The following is a 15,438-nucleotide window of genomic DNA, read 5'->3' as shown; positions in this document are numbered from 1 at the left end:
GGTACTTTTCTTGGGCTTCTACTGTGTTAGAATATTCAGGGCTTGCTGTAGTAAGATAGCTAGGCCCTGATGGAGACATATTGCCTTAACTGTTGTTGATTGTGTTCTTGGGCTGGCATCTAGGCATCTGGGTTTGGGGTGATTATAGGTCTAGGTGCTGATTTCTGAGTTTGTCTTGGTTAGATGAGTGTTTTGCTCTTCAGCTTCTGTTTCCTCTCTGGTCTTCTGGCTGGTGTGGCCTGTGGTTGAGCGGTGGTCTCCACCTGAATTGTGGCTGGGCTTCTGGTGGCCAGCATGGCCTATGGTCGTGCATGGGTTCTCCACCTGAGTTAGGGGCTGTGACACAGCAACAAGAAGGGAGGGGAGTTGGGGATGGATGGAGGGTACACAAAGAGTCAGGGGGTGGTCCATGGGCAGGTGGTCTACTTGGAATTCTGGTGGCTGGAATTACCTCTTGTTGCACAGGGGGTCTCCACTCAAGTTCAATAATAAAGAACTTTTAAAGTGCTGAATAATCATCTATTATTGTGTCTATATGATAAAAATATTTAAACAGATGCCTGATATTGAATAACCATGCTATTTCTATCTTTTATACAGTCATAAAAATTAATAATTTCATATAGTTATATTTGTGAATATATGCTACACATGAGTATCTATCAGTCATCTATTTATCTATCTATCCATCCATGCATATATATTTGATTGTTTGAAATGAGGTATTTATATAGACATTATGTAGCCACGCTGGCCTCAAAATTTAATCCTCCTGCTTTGGCTTCCTGAATGCTGGGAGTAAAGGCATGTGCCTCCAGACCCCCACCCTTCCAGCTGCATTCTTACTGGATGAGATTTTTTTGTTTTTTGTTTTGTTTTGTTTTGTTTTGTTTTGTTTTGCTTTTTGTGAGACAGGGTTTCTCTGTGTAGCTTTGCGCCTTTCCTGGAACTCGCTTTGGAGACCAGGCTGGCCTCGAACTCACAGAGATCTGCCTGCCTCTGCCTCCCAAGTGCTGGGATTAAAGATGTGCGCCACCACCACCTGGCACTGGATGAGTTTTCTATAATTTTAGAGATAAAACAGTTGGTATTAGTGGTTAAACCCAGGTTAAACCCAGAGCCTTAGGCATGATAGGCAAGTGCTATACCACTAAGTTTAATCTCTGGCCCAAGGAGCATGCTTTTCCTTTTTCTTTTGGCATATATATCTGTGTGTGTTGTGTGTGTTCATGTTGAAGTTTGAGGCAAACATCATGTCTTGTTCAATCATCCTGCACCTTATAAACTGAGGCAAAGTCTCTTATTGAATCTGGAACTTGCATTCCTGCAGGTCTAGCTAGCCAGCTTGTTGGGCGATTCTTTGAATCCTCCTCCCACACTGGGATTACAGTCTACTGCCACACCTTCCTGACTTTATACGGGGTCCTGGGGGATCAAACTCTGGACCTCACATTTGCGCACTAAGCATTGTACCTGCTGAGCTAACTTCCTAGCCTAGATGTATCCTTTTAAAAATTATTTGGGGTGGTGGTAGCGCACGCCTTTAACCCCAGCACTTGAGAGGCAGAGCCAGGAGGATCTCTGTGAGACCTGTAAGTATAGGATTTTTAAAACCCAGTTATAATAAAAAATAGTGTTTAATCCTTACTAGTGCACTGGAGATTCCCAATCTCCTCTTCTGGCATTTGAAGCACCTGATTTGAGACTAAAACTTGTCAAGCAGCAGACAGTCAGTTTTCCTATACACTGAGAGCACAGAAGTCCTCATACCTCCTCAGGCCTTCCCAGAGCTGGGGTTCCTGTAAGCAGAATGGCTCGCCTGGCTTTCTGTACCAGGGGCAGGAGAATCCTGCTGCGGGCAGCAGTTCTGGACTTCATGTAGTGTGATTCGTCCACTATCACAACTCGGAAGTTCTGGCTGTTCAGTGCATCTATCAAAGTCTCTGCATCAGTGGTTATGAGACCGTAGCCTAGAATTGTCACCCTGCTGGTCGATATTCTCCTAGAAAAGAAAATCCATTGCTTAAGAAATATCTATCTCAGCAATGCATCTATCACAAACAACAGGAGTGAGAGAGAGAGAGAGATGAGAGAGAGAGAGAGAGAGAGAGAGAGAGAGAGAGAGAGAGAGAGGAGAAATAAGAGATGGTGCTACTGCTAAACCTCAACTATTAAAGAGTTCAGACTTTACATTTCTCCAATATGTTAAGCAAAGACTCACAATTCTGGCCAAGTGGTTTTTGGAAGATCATTTTACTAGGATAAGAATGTTACTTTATGACAATATTTTCTTCCATGCATTCATTTTCAACCTGGGTGCTGTTATATTTTGTCAGAACAGCACCTAATGGAGCTGTCCACTGCACATTCCTGGTCTTCCCTGTCTCATCTAAGACAGCCCTCAGGCACTGTGGTGCTGAAGAGATGGAACAAGTTAGAAGAAGGACCCTCCCCTTAGACAGAGAGCCACCAAGCTAAAATAAAGTGACCCTCTGAGCCTTTGCTCTCTATAATACACATCTGCAAAAGTCTTTAATTACTATTATGAATTTATTCCGATACACATTTTCTTACTATGTATGAGAGCAGTGAGGGAAGGAAATGCATGCTACTTGTCTTTAGACACACAGTACTTTGTTCCTAGTATAGAATGAAGTAATGAGACAAGCATGTTTTCATTTTCTATTATCATTAACAATACAGGACTTCACCCACCACTTTCTTACTCTGTGCGTGTGTGCTTGTAGGCATGTGAAGAAATGTACTGGTTTCTATGCATATGGATGCCAGAGGTTGATATGAGGTACCCTCCTCCATCACTTTTCAATTATCCAATATCCAAGGTATCTTGTTGAACTCCGAGCTCTCCAATTTGGCTAGTCTAGCTAGCCAGCTTGCCCTGGGGCCTCTCATCTTTTCTCCACAACTCAGGGACTAGGATTACTGGCAGGCTAACATGTTAGCTCAGCTTTGATGCCAGATTCCTCGTCTCCACCTCTCTAGTGCAGAGAATGAAGGTAGGCTACCATGCCCACCCCACTTACACTGAAGCTGGAGATTAGAAGTGCCTCACCCTCATAGTCATCCCCCAGCCCCAGCCCCATTTTCTATCCTCCCCGGAAGAAGTGAGAGCTCTGAACTTGTGAGTAGCATTTGAAGGTCTGGACACATCTAATTAGCACAGAGAACTATGGCTTCCTCCATGTGCTCAGGCAGCAGAAGAGCCTGCAGAAGAGAAGTGTGGGCTTAGTATTACGAGCTAACTAAGGTATACTGTGAGGAATAATATCCACCAGACAATGGTGTTGAAGGTCACTGCAGCCGTCTTGATGGCTTCTATTCTGACGTTTCAGAACTGGGTGATAGTTCAGCAAAAGCTGGCACTGGAGTAATCTCTATACGCAGTACACACACACAGGCTGGTACAGATCCAAAACTGCTTCTTTAGGGATCTAGAAGACACCACGTCATTTTTCTGTCCTTGGTTAACATCTTCCAGAATGAACACTCCTAGAGTTGGGGTCCTATCTAATACATGCGAACATTCTATAAACAAAAGCCACTACCACTATTTAATCACAGGAGTGTGTCCCTCCTAAATAATAATGAAAAGTGGATGATCTAATGCCAAAAAAGATGGCACAGGATAGATTTTAAGAAAATATCAATATAGACATTTAAATTAAGGTGAGAAAGCCTTAAAAATTTAACATTCAGTTTCTGCATAATATTGAATAGACACAAATTTAGAGAATGTTGAATTTTTAAGGCTTTCTTACCTTAATTTAAATGTCTATATTGACATTTTCTTAAAATAAGAATTGCTTACATTCTATTATAGTAATGCAAATAGGCCTAATTTTTCTTGGATTCATACATATAAATGCTAATGAATTATGGTTCCAAGGATAAAAGAGGTAAAATATCCTATATCTACGACGTCTGCTTCCTCCTTCTCCATGCAAGCCCAAGTTATCCCTACAAAAACTATTTATATTCATAGCGTTAGATAATACAGTTCAGAACAATATTACCAAGAATGAGCTAAGAACTGACAAATACTTATTTCTGGTAGAAGTGTTACTTTTAAAGCCAAGAAAGTGATAATTCTGTGTTACTTGTCTCATTTTTTTTCCTCCCAAGACAGGGTTTCTCTGTGTATCCCTGGCTCTTTCTGGAACTCACTCTGTAGACCAAGCTGGCCTTGAACTCACACAGATCTGCCTGCCTGAGCCTTCCGAGTGCTGGGATTAAAGGTGAGCAGCACCACCACATGTGGCCATACCTTTTCTTCAAGACAAATCAGTTCTTCTTACCCAGTGTCAGTTTTGTTCATGATAATATTGATTTCCTCTGGCTCGAGCTCTGGGATCCATTTCTCTAGTTCTTCTGCCCACGGGTACCGCAGAGATGAAGGGACGACTATCAGCAGGGGCCATTCCTCCTTGTAGAAGTAAGCCACTGCAATTGCTTGGATTGTCTTCCCGAGCCCCATCTACACAAAAAATTTAAAAGTGTATATTACAAATAAAGCCTATATCCTGAAAGAAATGATCAAATATTGAAAAGTATTACATCAAGAATTTTATTTTACCAGTTGGAATATACAGTTAATAAAAAGTTCAAGATTACTAGAAACTTGAAGAGTCATTAAGGAAGTTACACTATTTTAAAAATCATTTGTGATTTTATACTTAAAGACAGATGACCCTAGATTATACTGATTTCATTTGTAGTTTTTCCTTTTTGAGAATACAACAATAAATGTATTACCTACCAAGCAGAAGATAAAGTTATTTAAAGTTAAAGTAACTGTGAGTCATACATGTTTTCCAAAGAAAAATTAAGATAGAGAGGTTGAGGTATTGAAACCACAGCTAACTGATACAAAATTGGGATGAGATTCCAGGCTTGAGGTGTCTTTTTCTTTGACCATCTCTATGCTGTTTCCATCAGCCCTTTCTGTTTCCACAGAAAAGACGCTCCTGGTGAACTGTTAAAGAGGTGTTCTCCACAACAGTCGGAAAGGAAAGACAATTCAATGTGCTTCACCTGGAGTGTTCTAGACAACGTTCACTGACGAAAGGGAGTAAATGGTTCTGGGGTGGGTGTGGCTGAGCAAGTGGCAGGATGGGCTCAACCTCCAGCAACCCATGCCCTGATTTTTAAAAAAGCTGCAAATTACTGCTTTCTATGATACTGCTTACCTATCACTGTGGAGAAGGCCTAACAGCAGGATGGATATACAGCGGGTCAAGGGCAGCTGGAGGAGGGGAGGGGGGAGGGAGGCGGCAGGGCGGAGCTGTGCCACCTTGATTTCTGTGCAGCGATGGGACCGCACACACTTGCCGGAAGTCATGGATAGTTTAATAAACACAGTCAGATGGGCTGGAGAGATGGCTCAGGGGGTAAAAGCACTTGCTATGTGAGCGGAACTGAGTTTGAGTTCCCAGCACCCACGCAAAAAACCCAGGCTTATACACACACACACACACACACACACATCACACACACTGTGTTGAGGAAAAACTGGTCAGTGAGGAACCAAGACAGCATTTGGAGACTTTTTATGCCAGCAGGCCTGGGCAGAGCCAGTGCTCTGAAGAGTCTGGCCCGGAAATGCAGTGGGCACCTGCAGACGGCCTGTGCTTCGTGGCCACAGAAGGGAAATTCCAACGTATTTAGGCATGTCTTCTGACGCAGGGCTGGTATGGGCAGTTTCTGCAAGGCACCTATTTTCTTAAAATAGTATTGTGTTTGTTCTCTCAACATAAGGGATTTGGATAGGGTTTGCAGGAGTATGAAAGCACAACTCAGCACTCCTAAATATGTTGGAAGTAAAATTTTAATTTATTTCTACATAGTACTAGAGCCTTTAAGCAGGAATTGTTATTTAAGCTTCCGTACAGCAAGACAGTAGTCTGACTACACTAGGTGTATATTCAAGGTAATAAATGTGTAATATATGTTTCTGCTTCTCCTTCAACTATTCCACTCTCACCCATAATAATTAAAAATTTAAAAAAGGGAGCACACAGAAAACAAAAACAAAAATGGGTTAATTCACCTAATTTACCCTCCTGAGTAAATTACACCACAATGGTCCTTACATTTACAAAGAAAAAATTACTACAGTAAATAGTTGTGAAGAAAAGGATTAGTAGATATAGGCTTTGCATGACAGACTATTCAAAAAAAAAAAGAGAGAGAGAAACCTAAAAGAGTAAGTTTCAAGGGCCGGGCGGTGGTGGCGCACGCCTTTAATCCCAGAACTCCGGAGGCAAAGCCAGGCGGATCTTTGTGAGTTCGAGGCCAGCCTGGTCTACAGAGCGAGATCCAGGAAAGGCACAAAGCTACACAGAGAAACCCTGTCTCAAAAACAAAAACAAAAACAAAAAAAAACAAAACCAAAAAAAAAGAGTAAGTTTCAAATGCTGAGTGAGATTAAAAAGAGAAAAGGCAATTTTGGAATTTTAGCAAGTCTATTACAGAAAACTTGTATACACACACACACACATATAAATGATTTTATTTTTATTTTTCACTTAATGCTATGTGCATTGGTGTTTGCCTGCATGTGTAAGGGTATCAGATCCCATGGAACTGGAGTTACAGATAGTTAGGAGCTGACATGTGGGTGCTGGAAGTTGAACCCAGGTCCTCTGAGCCATCTCTCCAGGCCCCTATTTGTTTTTCCTTTAATTACTGCTATTAACAACAAGAATCAGCCAGGCAGTGGTGGTACAGCACACCTTTAACCCCAGCACTCGGGAGGCAAAGCCAGGTGGATCTCTGTGAGTTCGAGGCCAGCCTGGTCTATAGAATGAGATTCAGGACAGGCACCAAAACTACACAGAGAAACCCTGTCTCGAAAAACCAAAAACTCAAAACAAACAAACAACAATAACAAGAAAAAAAAAAGAATAAGAATCTTGGTTATCTCACTCACAACAATTTTTTCCAGCTTCATTCATTTACCTGTGAATTTTACAACTTCATTTTTCTTAAAAAGCCAAATAACATTCCATTTGTATAACCCAGACACAGAAAGACAAATACCATCTGTTTTCTCTTATATGTGGATGCCAACTTTGGATCTTTAGACGAGTTTCATTTGGAAAAAGAGAACAGGGATCTAGTCAAGGACAGTGGGGAAGGCTCTCCAGGGAGAGGAGAGGGAGTGCAGTGATACACAGGGGGAAGAGGAGCACTCAGCTACAACAACGACTTGCCTGGCAAGACCAGCAACAAGGACAGAAATGTTACAGAGGTAACCAAACACAAGATGCAACTTATATTTGGGACTATTACGGGATCCAAGAATCACTCAGAGGCTTAATATTAATCACAAACTGTATGGCCAATGGCTTCTTGCTTCTTGTTAGCTCGCATAACTTAACTCAGCCCATTTCTATTCATCTATGTATCGCCACGTGTTCCGTGGCTTTACCTGGGTCCCATTACAAGTTGCTCCTTGGACGGCAGGTTGGCGTCTCCTCCCCAAACAAAAAAGAACAAGAAAAACAATGGGAATGACTTAATTAAAGTTACGTTTATAACAACTAATCTTCTATATTAATGAGAAAATAAGTGTGATGTTTAAGAAAATGTTCTTTTTTAAGAAAAAGACTATAGAGAATAGAATTTAGGAAGTATTGTTTGTGACCTATGACATTGCCACTGCCACAAATATTATTTGATCTCAAGAATGAATGGATACTTGAAGGAAAGACAAGCAATCTTACATTCCTTGGAGTTGAAAATACAGAGATGAGGAAATGTTTACAGTTCTAAATGAGCAGCACAGAAACTTTAAGTCCAGCAGGGTAGTATGACTAGTTACCATTCAGCTTCAAGCCACGTGATGTGCTAATAGGGAACTCAAGTCTAAGTGCTTTTAACAAATACTGAGGAAAGATCGAGCCAAAGATCAAAATGTTTGACCTAATCTTTTAAGGATAAAATTGAGGTAGCAGATAGAGTGGTGCAGGCTGAAGCAGGAAGGCTCTGGGTTTGAAAGTATCCTGGTCTACCTGGCAACTTCAAAGCCAGCATGGGTTACAAAGCCAAGTCTCATCTTTAGGATGTTAGGGTCTGTGAGAAATCCCATTAAAGACCACCAGTCATGTATGTAATCAGCAAGAACATTTAATAAACGTTTAAAGAACGTTTAATAAAAAATTCCAGCATGCCATCTGACAAAGTGGCAAATGGCAACCCCAAGAGAAGCTTGCAGGCTCCTTTTAAGCAGGATTAGGGGAATTCTAACTGTGGTTAAGTATACTTTGAAGTGACTGGGTATAGACCCTTATTGGTACAGAAATCATTTATTTTTTTAAAGATTTATTTATTTATTTATTATGTATACAATGTTCTGTCTGCATGTTTGCCTGCAGGCCAGAAGAGAGCATCAGATCTCATTATAGATGGTTATGAGCTGCCATGTGGTTGCTGGGAATTGAACTCAGGACCTCTGGAAGAGCAGTCAGTGCTCTTAACCTCTGAGCCATCTCTCCAGCCCCAGAAATCATTTATGATTGGCTCAGGACACCTGATCAGCAACTGTGTTTGTGGTGTCAGGGGTTTGTTTGACTGAAAATAGCAAGAACAGTTCCTGCTTGTGGCCGGGTAGGACCCTGATTGGCTAACAGACTGGACATACTTCCAGAGGGTCTGACTGAAGCCAGACTTGAGTCAGCATAGGATGGTGGGATAATATGGGGCAGAAGTCTTAGCAAACTGGCCCCTGGAGCGGGGGGGGGGGGGCGGGGACGGACAGGACGGGGGACGGACAACTGGCCCTGTTGTAAGAGGGGACAGTTGCTTCAAGGACAGGACAAATTTGTTCTAGAAAAAAAAATTGCTAGCAGGAAGATGACTGTGTGTTACTATGTTTTATTGTTGTTAGATACAAACTTTTAAATCATGGACTTAGGAGTCAGTATATGGAGAATTTAAAATAGCATAATACTCAATTAAAGCAATAACACACCACATAATTTTGGTAGGTGAAAATAACTAGACTCAATAGGTAGCTCAAAGCCCTTGGCTTTAACCAATTTCAGTTTGTTAAAGTGGAATCCTGCAGTATTTCTTCACTTGAGGATAAACCACTATTAAGAACTAAAGCTGACTCAACGATCGTGCAGATGTCTACATAAGAATTAAATAGAACACATGAACCTTGACAGCACATTTTATCAAAGTTTTCAAAATAGCAAACCATCATGTAACTTGGAAGAATAATTTCAAGTTTTCTCTTAAAACTAAAAAGAATAATTAGCAATGATCTCAATATGGAATTTTAGTTTCATTTATTTATGCTGTGATTGCTTTTATACAGCAAATTTAAACACAGATAATGCCAGGTACTGAGAACCTCTTGAATTTGGAAAAAAGTCAAATTTTAGAGTTAAAAGCAGTTAGCACCTTTTTAGTGTGGAAATGGAGGAGAGAGGTTATTTTTAAACTGGATGTCCTATTTGTCCTGGAAGAGGCTCCCTGGGGAAACCACTTCAAGTAAGCAGGTCTAAAAGTCTTAAGAGACTTAAATTAAGGAAACCCACATAGGGAAATATGAGACTTAAAGTCTATTTTCCTTTCTCTCTCTCTCTCTCTCTCTCTCTCTCTCTCTCTCTCTCTCTCTCTCTCTCTCTCTTCTTTTCTTTTCTTTATTTGAGACTAGTTTTCTCTGTGTGACCTTGGCTGTGCTAGAACTCGCTCTATAGATCAGCTTGGCCTCAATCTCAGAGATCTGACTGCCTCTGCCTGCTGAGTGCCAGGATTAAAGGCATGCACCCACCTGCTTATTATATTTATTATTTTAAGGAGCATATGTTTTAGCAGAACTATGTCTTTGTGAGTTTATTTTTTAATAATTAAATTACAATTTTCCTTCCTATTAGGAGTTTTAGATGGTATATGTGAAAATCACTGTTCTTAGAACTTTGTGTGTCTTCTAGGAGACTGCAATAGAGTATACCCAAAGGATACATTTAGGCTCCATCTCTTTTTCTCAATACTGAAGAGCCATTGAGGCCACACTTCAGGAAATCTATCAACAATTCACTGCTAGTCGGCTCAACCTTTGGCAGGGGCAAGCTTTCTCTTATATAGAGAGCCCACTGATTAAAAAGGTCAAGGGCTGTGCAGAGTTAACAGAAGGGAAGAATAAAACACCCATTTCTCTCTCTCTCTCCTCCCTCCCCCTCCAACAGCACCACATTTGGGTTGATGAAAAGTCTCAAGTGGGCCGACAGTCTAAAGAATGGCATTAGGGAAGCCCTGCTGGGCTGTGGCAAAGCAGAGAAGGCTCTAGAAAGGCCATTTGTTTTTTAATTATTCTTTTTTAAAAAAATAATTTACTTTTAGGTTCGTTACTGTTTTGCCTGCATGTATGTCTGTGTGAGGGTATCAGGTCCCCTGGAACTGGAGTTACAGATAGGTGTGAGCTGCCATGTGGGTGCTAGGAATTGAACCCGGTTCCTCTGGAAGAGCAGCCAGTGCTCTTAACAGCTGAGTCATCTCTCCAGCATTCTAGAAAGGCCATTTGTAAAGGTCTGTGAGCAAAACTGTTGTAAGAGAAGTCATTTCTCAGAGTAGTCAGATGTTATTAGGCTTTTAGGATGGCATTCCTAACTCAAGTTTCTAGGTAGCTTTATTAGAGCCCCCTTACAAATGGGATAAAAGTTATCAGTATGAGAATGGGATAGAGATGAAGAGATAGGGATAGGTATAGAGAGACAGATAGGCATGCAGACAGACAGACGAACAGAAGGATAGAATTATTCATCGCTTTTCAACTCTTCTGTAACTGTGAAATTACTTCTAAATAAAAGACTGGAAAGCAGGAAGACACCGTGAGCTGTACTCAGAGGAAGGACAAGGGCACTGTTCTATCAGGAGTGGCCACGAAGAAAGGACACCAAGCTATTTCAGACACTGATCAGAGAAAACAGCCTCCAAATTCTTTCAAAAAATATTTTAAAGTCAGTGTAATATTGATAGTAAGACAAGAAAAGTAGCATAAAAGACAGAGACAAATTCTGTATATAGGCACTGGTAAAAAACATTTTAAGTAGACTATTAGGATACAGAATTCAGTAAAATATTTTAAAGAATGGCCCCCTCGTCATGTGTTTGAATGGTGGCCCACCTGGAGTGGAGGAGGTGTGGCCTTGTTGGAGGCAGTGTGTCATTGTGGGGGCGGGCTTTGAAGGCTCAGATGCTTAGGCCCAGGCTCAGTGGCACACAGTTCTATTCTTACTACTTGTTGATCAAGATGTAGAACTCTCGCCTTCTTCTCCAGCACATCTGCCTGCATGCTGCCATGCTTCCTGCCATGACGATAATGGACTAAACCTCTGAAACTGTTAAGCCAGCCCCAACTAAATGTTTTCCTTCATAAGAATTGTCATGGTCCTGCCGTTTCTTCACAGCAATAAAATCCTAAGACACTGACCAACAGTTCCAGTTCAAGCTGTTCAACATAAGAAAATCCATATGCATCATATTAGTAGCAAAAAGGAAGAATGTTTATGTGTCTATGTGTATGTGTGCATATGCCACAAGTATGCAGGTACCTTCAGAGGCCACAAGAGGGGCATCAAATCCCCTAAAACAGTATTTCTCAACCTTCCAAATACTTCAATCCTTTAATACAATTCCTCATGTTTTGGTGACACCCCCCCCACCATAAAATTCTTTAGTTGCTACTTCATAACTGTAATTTTGATACTCTTATGAATTATAACGTAAATATCTGACACGTAACCCCAAAGGGTTTGTGACCCACATGTTGATAACCACTGCCCTAGAACTAGAGTTACAGGTGGTTATGATATCTACCTGATATATTAGGAACCAAATTTGGGTGTTCCGGAAAAGGAGGAAATGTGCTCATCTTTCCAGCTCCCACATGATAATCTTTAAATGTTGAACAGGCAACTAACAAAAATTCATTTTCATTCCTAAGATTTAAAAAAGCTCTTAAATTGTCAGATGGTGGTGGTACATGCCTTTAATCCCAGCACTTGGAAGCCAGAGGCAGGTGGATCTCTGTGAGTTCAAGGACAACCTGGTCTACAGAGCAAATTCCAGGACAGCCAACACTACACAGAGAAACCCTGTCTCAAAAAAAAAACAAAACAAAACAAAAATCCTCTTAAATTATTAACTATTACTAAGAAGATAATCTCTTCATATGAGGAAAAAGTATGTATCTTAACCAAAAATAGTAAAGACCCTTAAAGGAAAACTTATACATATGGTGATGAGGCTGCATTTTGGGGATCAATAATGATTAAAACAAAATAAAGTCTAGGAAACAAAGAGCAGGCACTAAAATCTTGCATTTGATTGTCAACAACCATAGATCAGTTCAGCTAGAGATTTTACAAAAGATCAAATGCACAGTACTATGAATAATCACAATGTGGTGTGTTACATTCTTTTTGATGTGGCAACACTATAATTAATTTGAACATAACATCAGAATTAGGAATAAAGAATGTCATATTGAAATTCAGATCAGTCTTTTAAAATAACATTTTAGCAGTTTTATATAATGACACATACAATTATGGTGGAACGAAGTAAATAAAATTGAAAGTTATTTTTGCTTCCATAACAAGAAGTCAAATGCAAATTAACCAAAAGCAAGTTAATCAGACATTTAGAGAGACAAACTGTTTTCAAGGCTGTTAGGATGCCTGTAGCTGAACAAGTACTTGGACTCATCTGTCAATTCGCATGTTTATACATAGCAATCAGTTTAAAACCCAAAACGATCTAGAAATTTTAATTGGGTACGTTTTGAAAATTTTGATTAAGAAATGTCAAAGATTCACTATGCAGACTCAGCACTAAGACCTTTTAAAAAAATCACACACACACACACACACACACTGCCCACCACCGAAGTGACAAAGGAGGCCTTATTAAAGAGAAAGGGTTATAGGGCTGGAGAGTGGGTGAGCTGGTATTCTGGCCTCCCTGGGGACTTGCACACACATGTGCATACCCTGACATACGGACACACAATTGAAACAGTTTTCTGTCTTTTTGTTTTAATTATAGAAAAAGGATTGAAAGAAAAGTAAGAATTAGCTGGGTGTAGTAGCACAAGCGTTTAGTCTCAGCACTTGGGAGGCAGAGGCAGACAGACCTCTGTGAATTCAAGGCCAGCCTGGTGTACAGAGAGAGATCCTGCCCATGCCCACTCCCCCAAAAATAAACCAACTAACCAAAACCAAACCAAAACAACAACAACAACAACAACAAAAACCAACAAAACAAAAAATTTTAAAAATTGATTTGCTTAAAAGGTTACAAAGGAAAAGGGGCCAGGGATGGGGCTTAGGTGGTTGAGTGCTTGCCTAGCATGAAGGAGGCCCTGGGTTCCATCCTCAGCAAGGCATAAACTGAGTAAGGAGGTACATGCCAGTAATCCCAGCACTCAGGAGGCCAGACTGAGCCTGTTTCAAAGGAACATGTTGGGGTGGGTTATTTGGGAGGTGTTAGAGGAGGTATATGGTGGATAGAGATGACCAAAACACATTGGATACATCTATGAAATTCTCAAAAAACAAACAAACAAAAAACAACAAAAACCAGAAAGATGAAAGAGGCAAGCAATAAGAAAATAAAATGCTACCTAAGGACATCCTTGGCAGCTGTAAAACTGTCACACCTGGCTAGAAGGTAACCCCAGTGAACTCGGTGTATTTGTAAAGGCTAAAGCATAAAGGAAGCCAGGAAACCCAAGGCCAGAACTGGAAATGAGAATGTCAAGTAAGTCAGGTTGCAAAATCAACTTTATCATTCTAAGACAAGGTTATGAAATATTATAAACAATAATATTTGCCATCTAAATAATGGCTTAGGCTGCAGAGGAAAAACAAACAAAAACTGGATACCTAGGGAAAAGAAAGAGAAATCAATGCTTTTTAGATACCTGCTAAAATTAAATTTCATACATTTAGAAAATATTTGCAGTTTTTTTTTGTTTGTTTTTTGTTGTTTTGTTTTGCCTCAAAGTAAACCATTCCATATCAAAGTATGTTTTTTGGGATCCAAACAGGATAGTTTTTTCTTTATGAATATGTATAGAATAGGAATAAGTTACCTTGGTGGTTAGTTTTTAACTGTCAACTTAACACAATGTAGAATCACTTGGACAGGGTCCCAATCAGGGAAACCGTCTAGATCTGGTTGATTGGTAGCATGACTGAAGGACAGCATGCCTTCATTGCTTATTGACATGGAAAGAACTGGCCCCTTGGGGGTAGGGGATCCTGAACTGTATGGCGGGAGAACACTCACACAAGTCAAGGAAATGTATGTATTTCTTGCTCTCTGCCCTTCACTGTGGGTACAATGTAACTAGGTGTTTCCAGCTCCTTCCACTTGGAGTTTGTTATGATACATTGTAATCTGGAACTCTAGGCTGAAATAAATACCCTTCTCCCCTAAATTGCTTTTTCTCAGGGCATTTTATCACAGCAAAGGAGCAATTACATCTGTGTTAGATATAATTACAGGCAATTTCTCCTATAATGCCAAGTCATCTTGAAATCTGCTTGTTTCCAATACTTTCCTTGGGGAGGAACAATACCACTATTTCCCCAATATTACCTAGTAGATCATTAAGTAACTTCTCTCTTCTTTAGTAGGATTAATAATGGTTTCAAGTTTCCTAAACAACTGTAAGAGCAGAACCAGCTCAAAAGTGCATAGTCTATCAATTATTACTGAATAATTCAAATTTGATCTATAAAAGTAAATAAGATATATCAAATTTATAAGGTCATTAAGTCTTTCCAACTCTTTTTCAACTGTGAAAGTACTTCTAAATAAATGGCCGTGAAGCAAAAAAGCTGGCCATGGTACTTATTTATAAAATATTATCCATGTCAATAAAAAAAGTGACTCTGATTTTAGGGAACCAGTTGAGCAGAACGAAGGGAAAGAATCTGAACTTCAAAAGAAAATGTCCGTAAGAAAATCTTCCCAAGAAATAAATTTCAAGTTGGATTAAGAGTCAAAATAAGCCGGGCAGTGGTGGCGCACGCCTTTAATCCCAGCACTCGGGAGGCAGAGCCAGGCGGATCTCTGTGAGTTCGAGGCCAGCTGGCTACAAGTGAGTTCCAGGAAAGGCGCAAAGCTACACAGAGAAACCCTGTCTCGAAAAACCAAAAAAAAAAAAAAAAAAAAAAAAAAAAAAAAAAAAAAAAAAAAAAGAGTCAAAATAAATGTTATTTGAAAAGTATTAGCCATGATAATACAAATCAGAAATAGATGTATGTGAGTTTATGCCAGGAATCCTAGCACTCGAATTTTCAGCCAGTCTGAACTATACACTGAGTTCCAAGACAGTGTCAGCTACAGAGGTGAGACCATCTCAAAAAACAAAAAAAGAAAAGAACAGAGGAAGGAAGG

The 15,438-nt window shown here is 40.1% G+C and overlaps 1 protein-coding gene across 3 annotated transcripts in view; it reads right to left on the bottom strand.

Annotated features, from left to right (window-relative positions):
• Window positions 1–15,438, bottom strand: part of Zranb3 (zinc finger RANBP2-type containing 3) — a 154,641-nt gene that overhangs the window by 78,933 nt on the left and 60,270 nt on the right. For all 3 annotated transcript variants that reach the window (XM_028874939.2, XM_028874940.2, XM_028874941.2), the window contains 2 exons: window positions 4,317–4,495; window positions 1,771–2,002 (listed from right to left, as the gene is read on the bottom strand). In XM_028874939.2, coding sequence (XP_028730772.1) covers window positions 1,771–2,002; window positions 4,317–4,495 — 411 coding nt within the window. The remainder of the gene's footprint in view (window positions 1–1,770; window positions 2,003–4,316; window positions 4,496–15,438) is intronic.

Source organism: Peromyscus leucopus, chromosome 15 (genome assembly GCF_004664715.2).
Source record: "Peromyscus leucopus breed LL Stock chromosome 15, UCI_PerLeu_2.1, whole genome shotgun sequence".
In the NCBI taxonomy this organism is placed as follows: Eukaryota; Metazoa; Chordata; class Mammalia; order Rodentia; family Cricetidae; genus Peromyscus; species Peromyscus leucopus.
The sequence above is the reverse complement of the archived record's forward strand: the minus strand, read 5'-3'. Positions and strand labels throughout refer to the sequence as shown.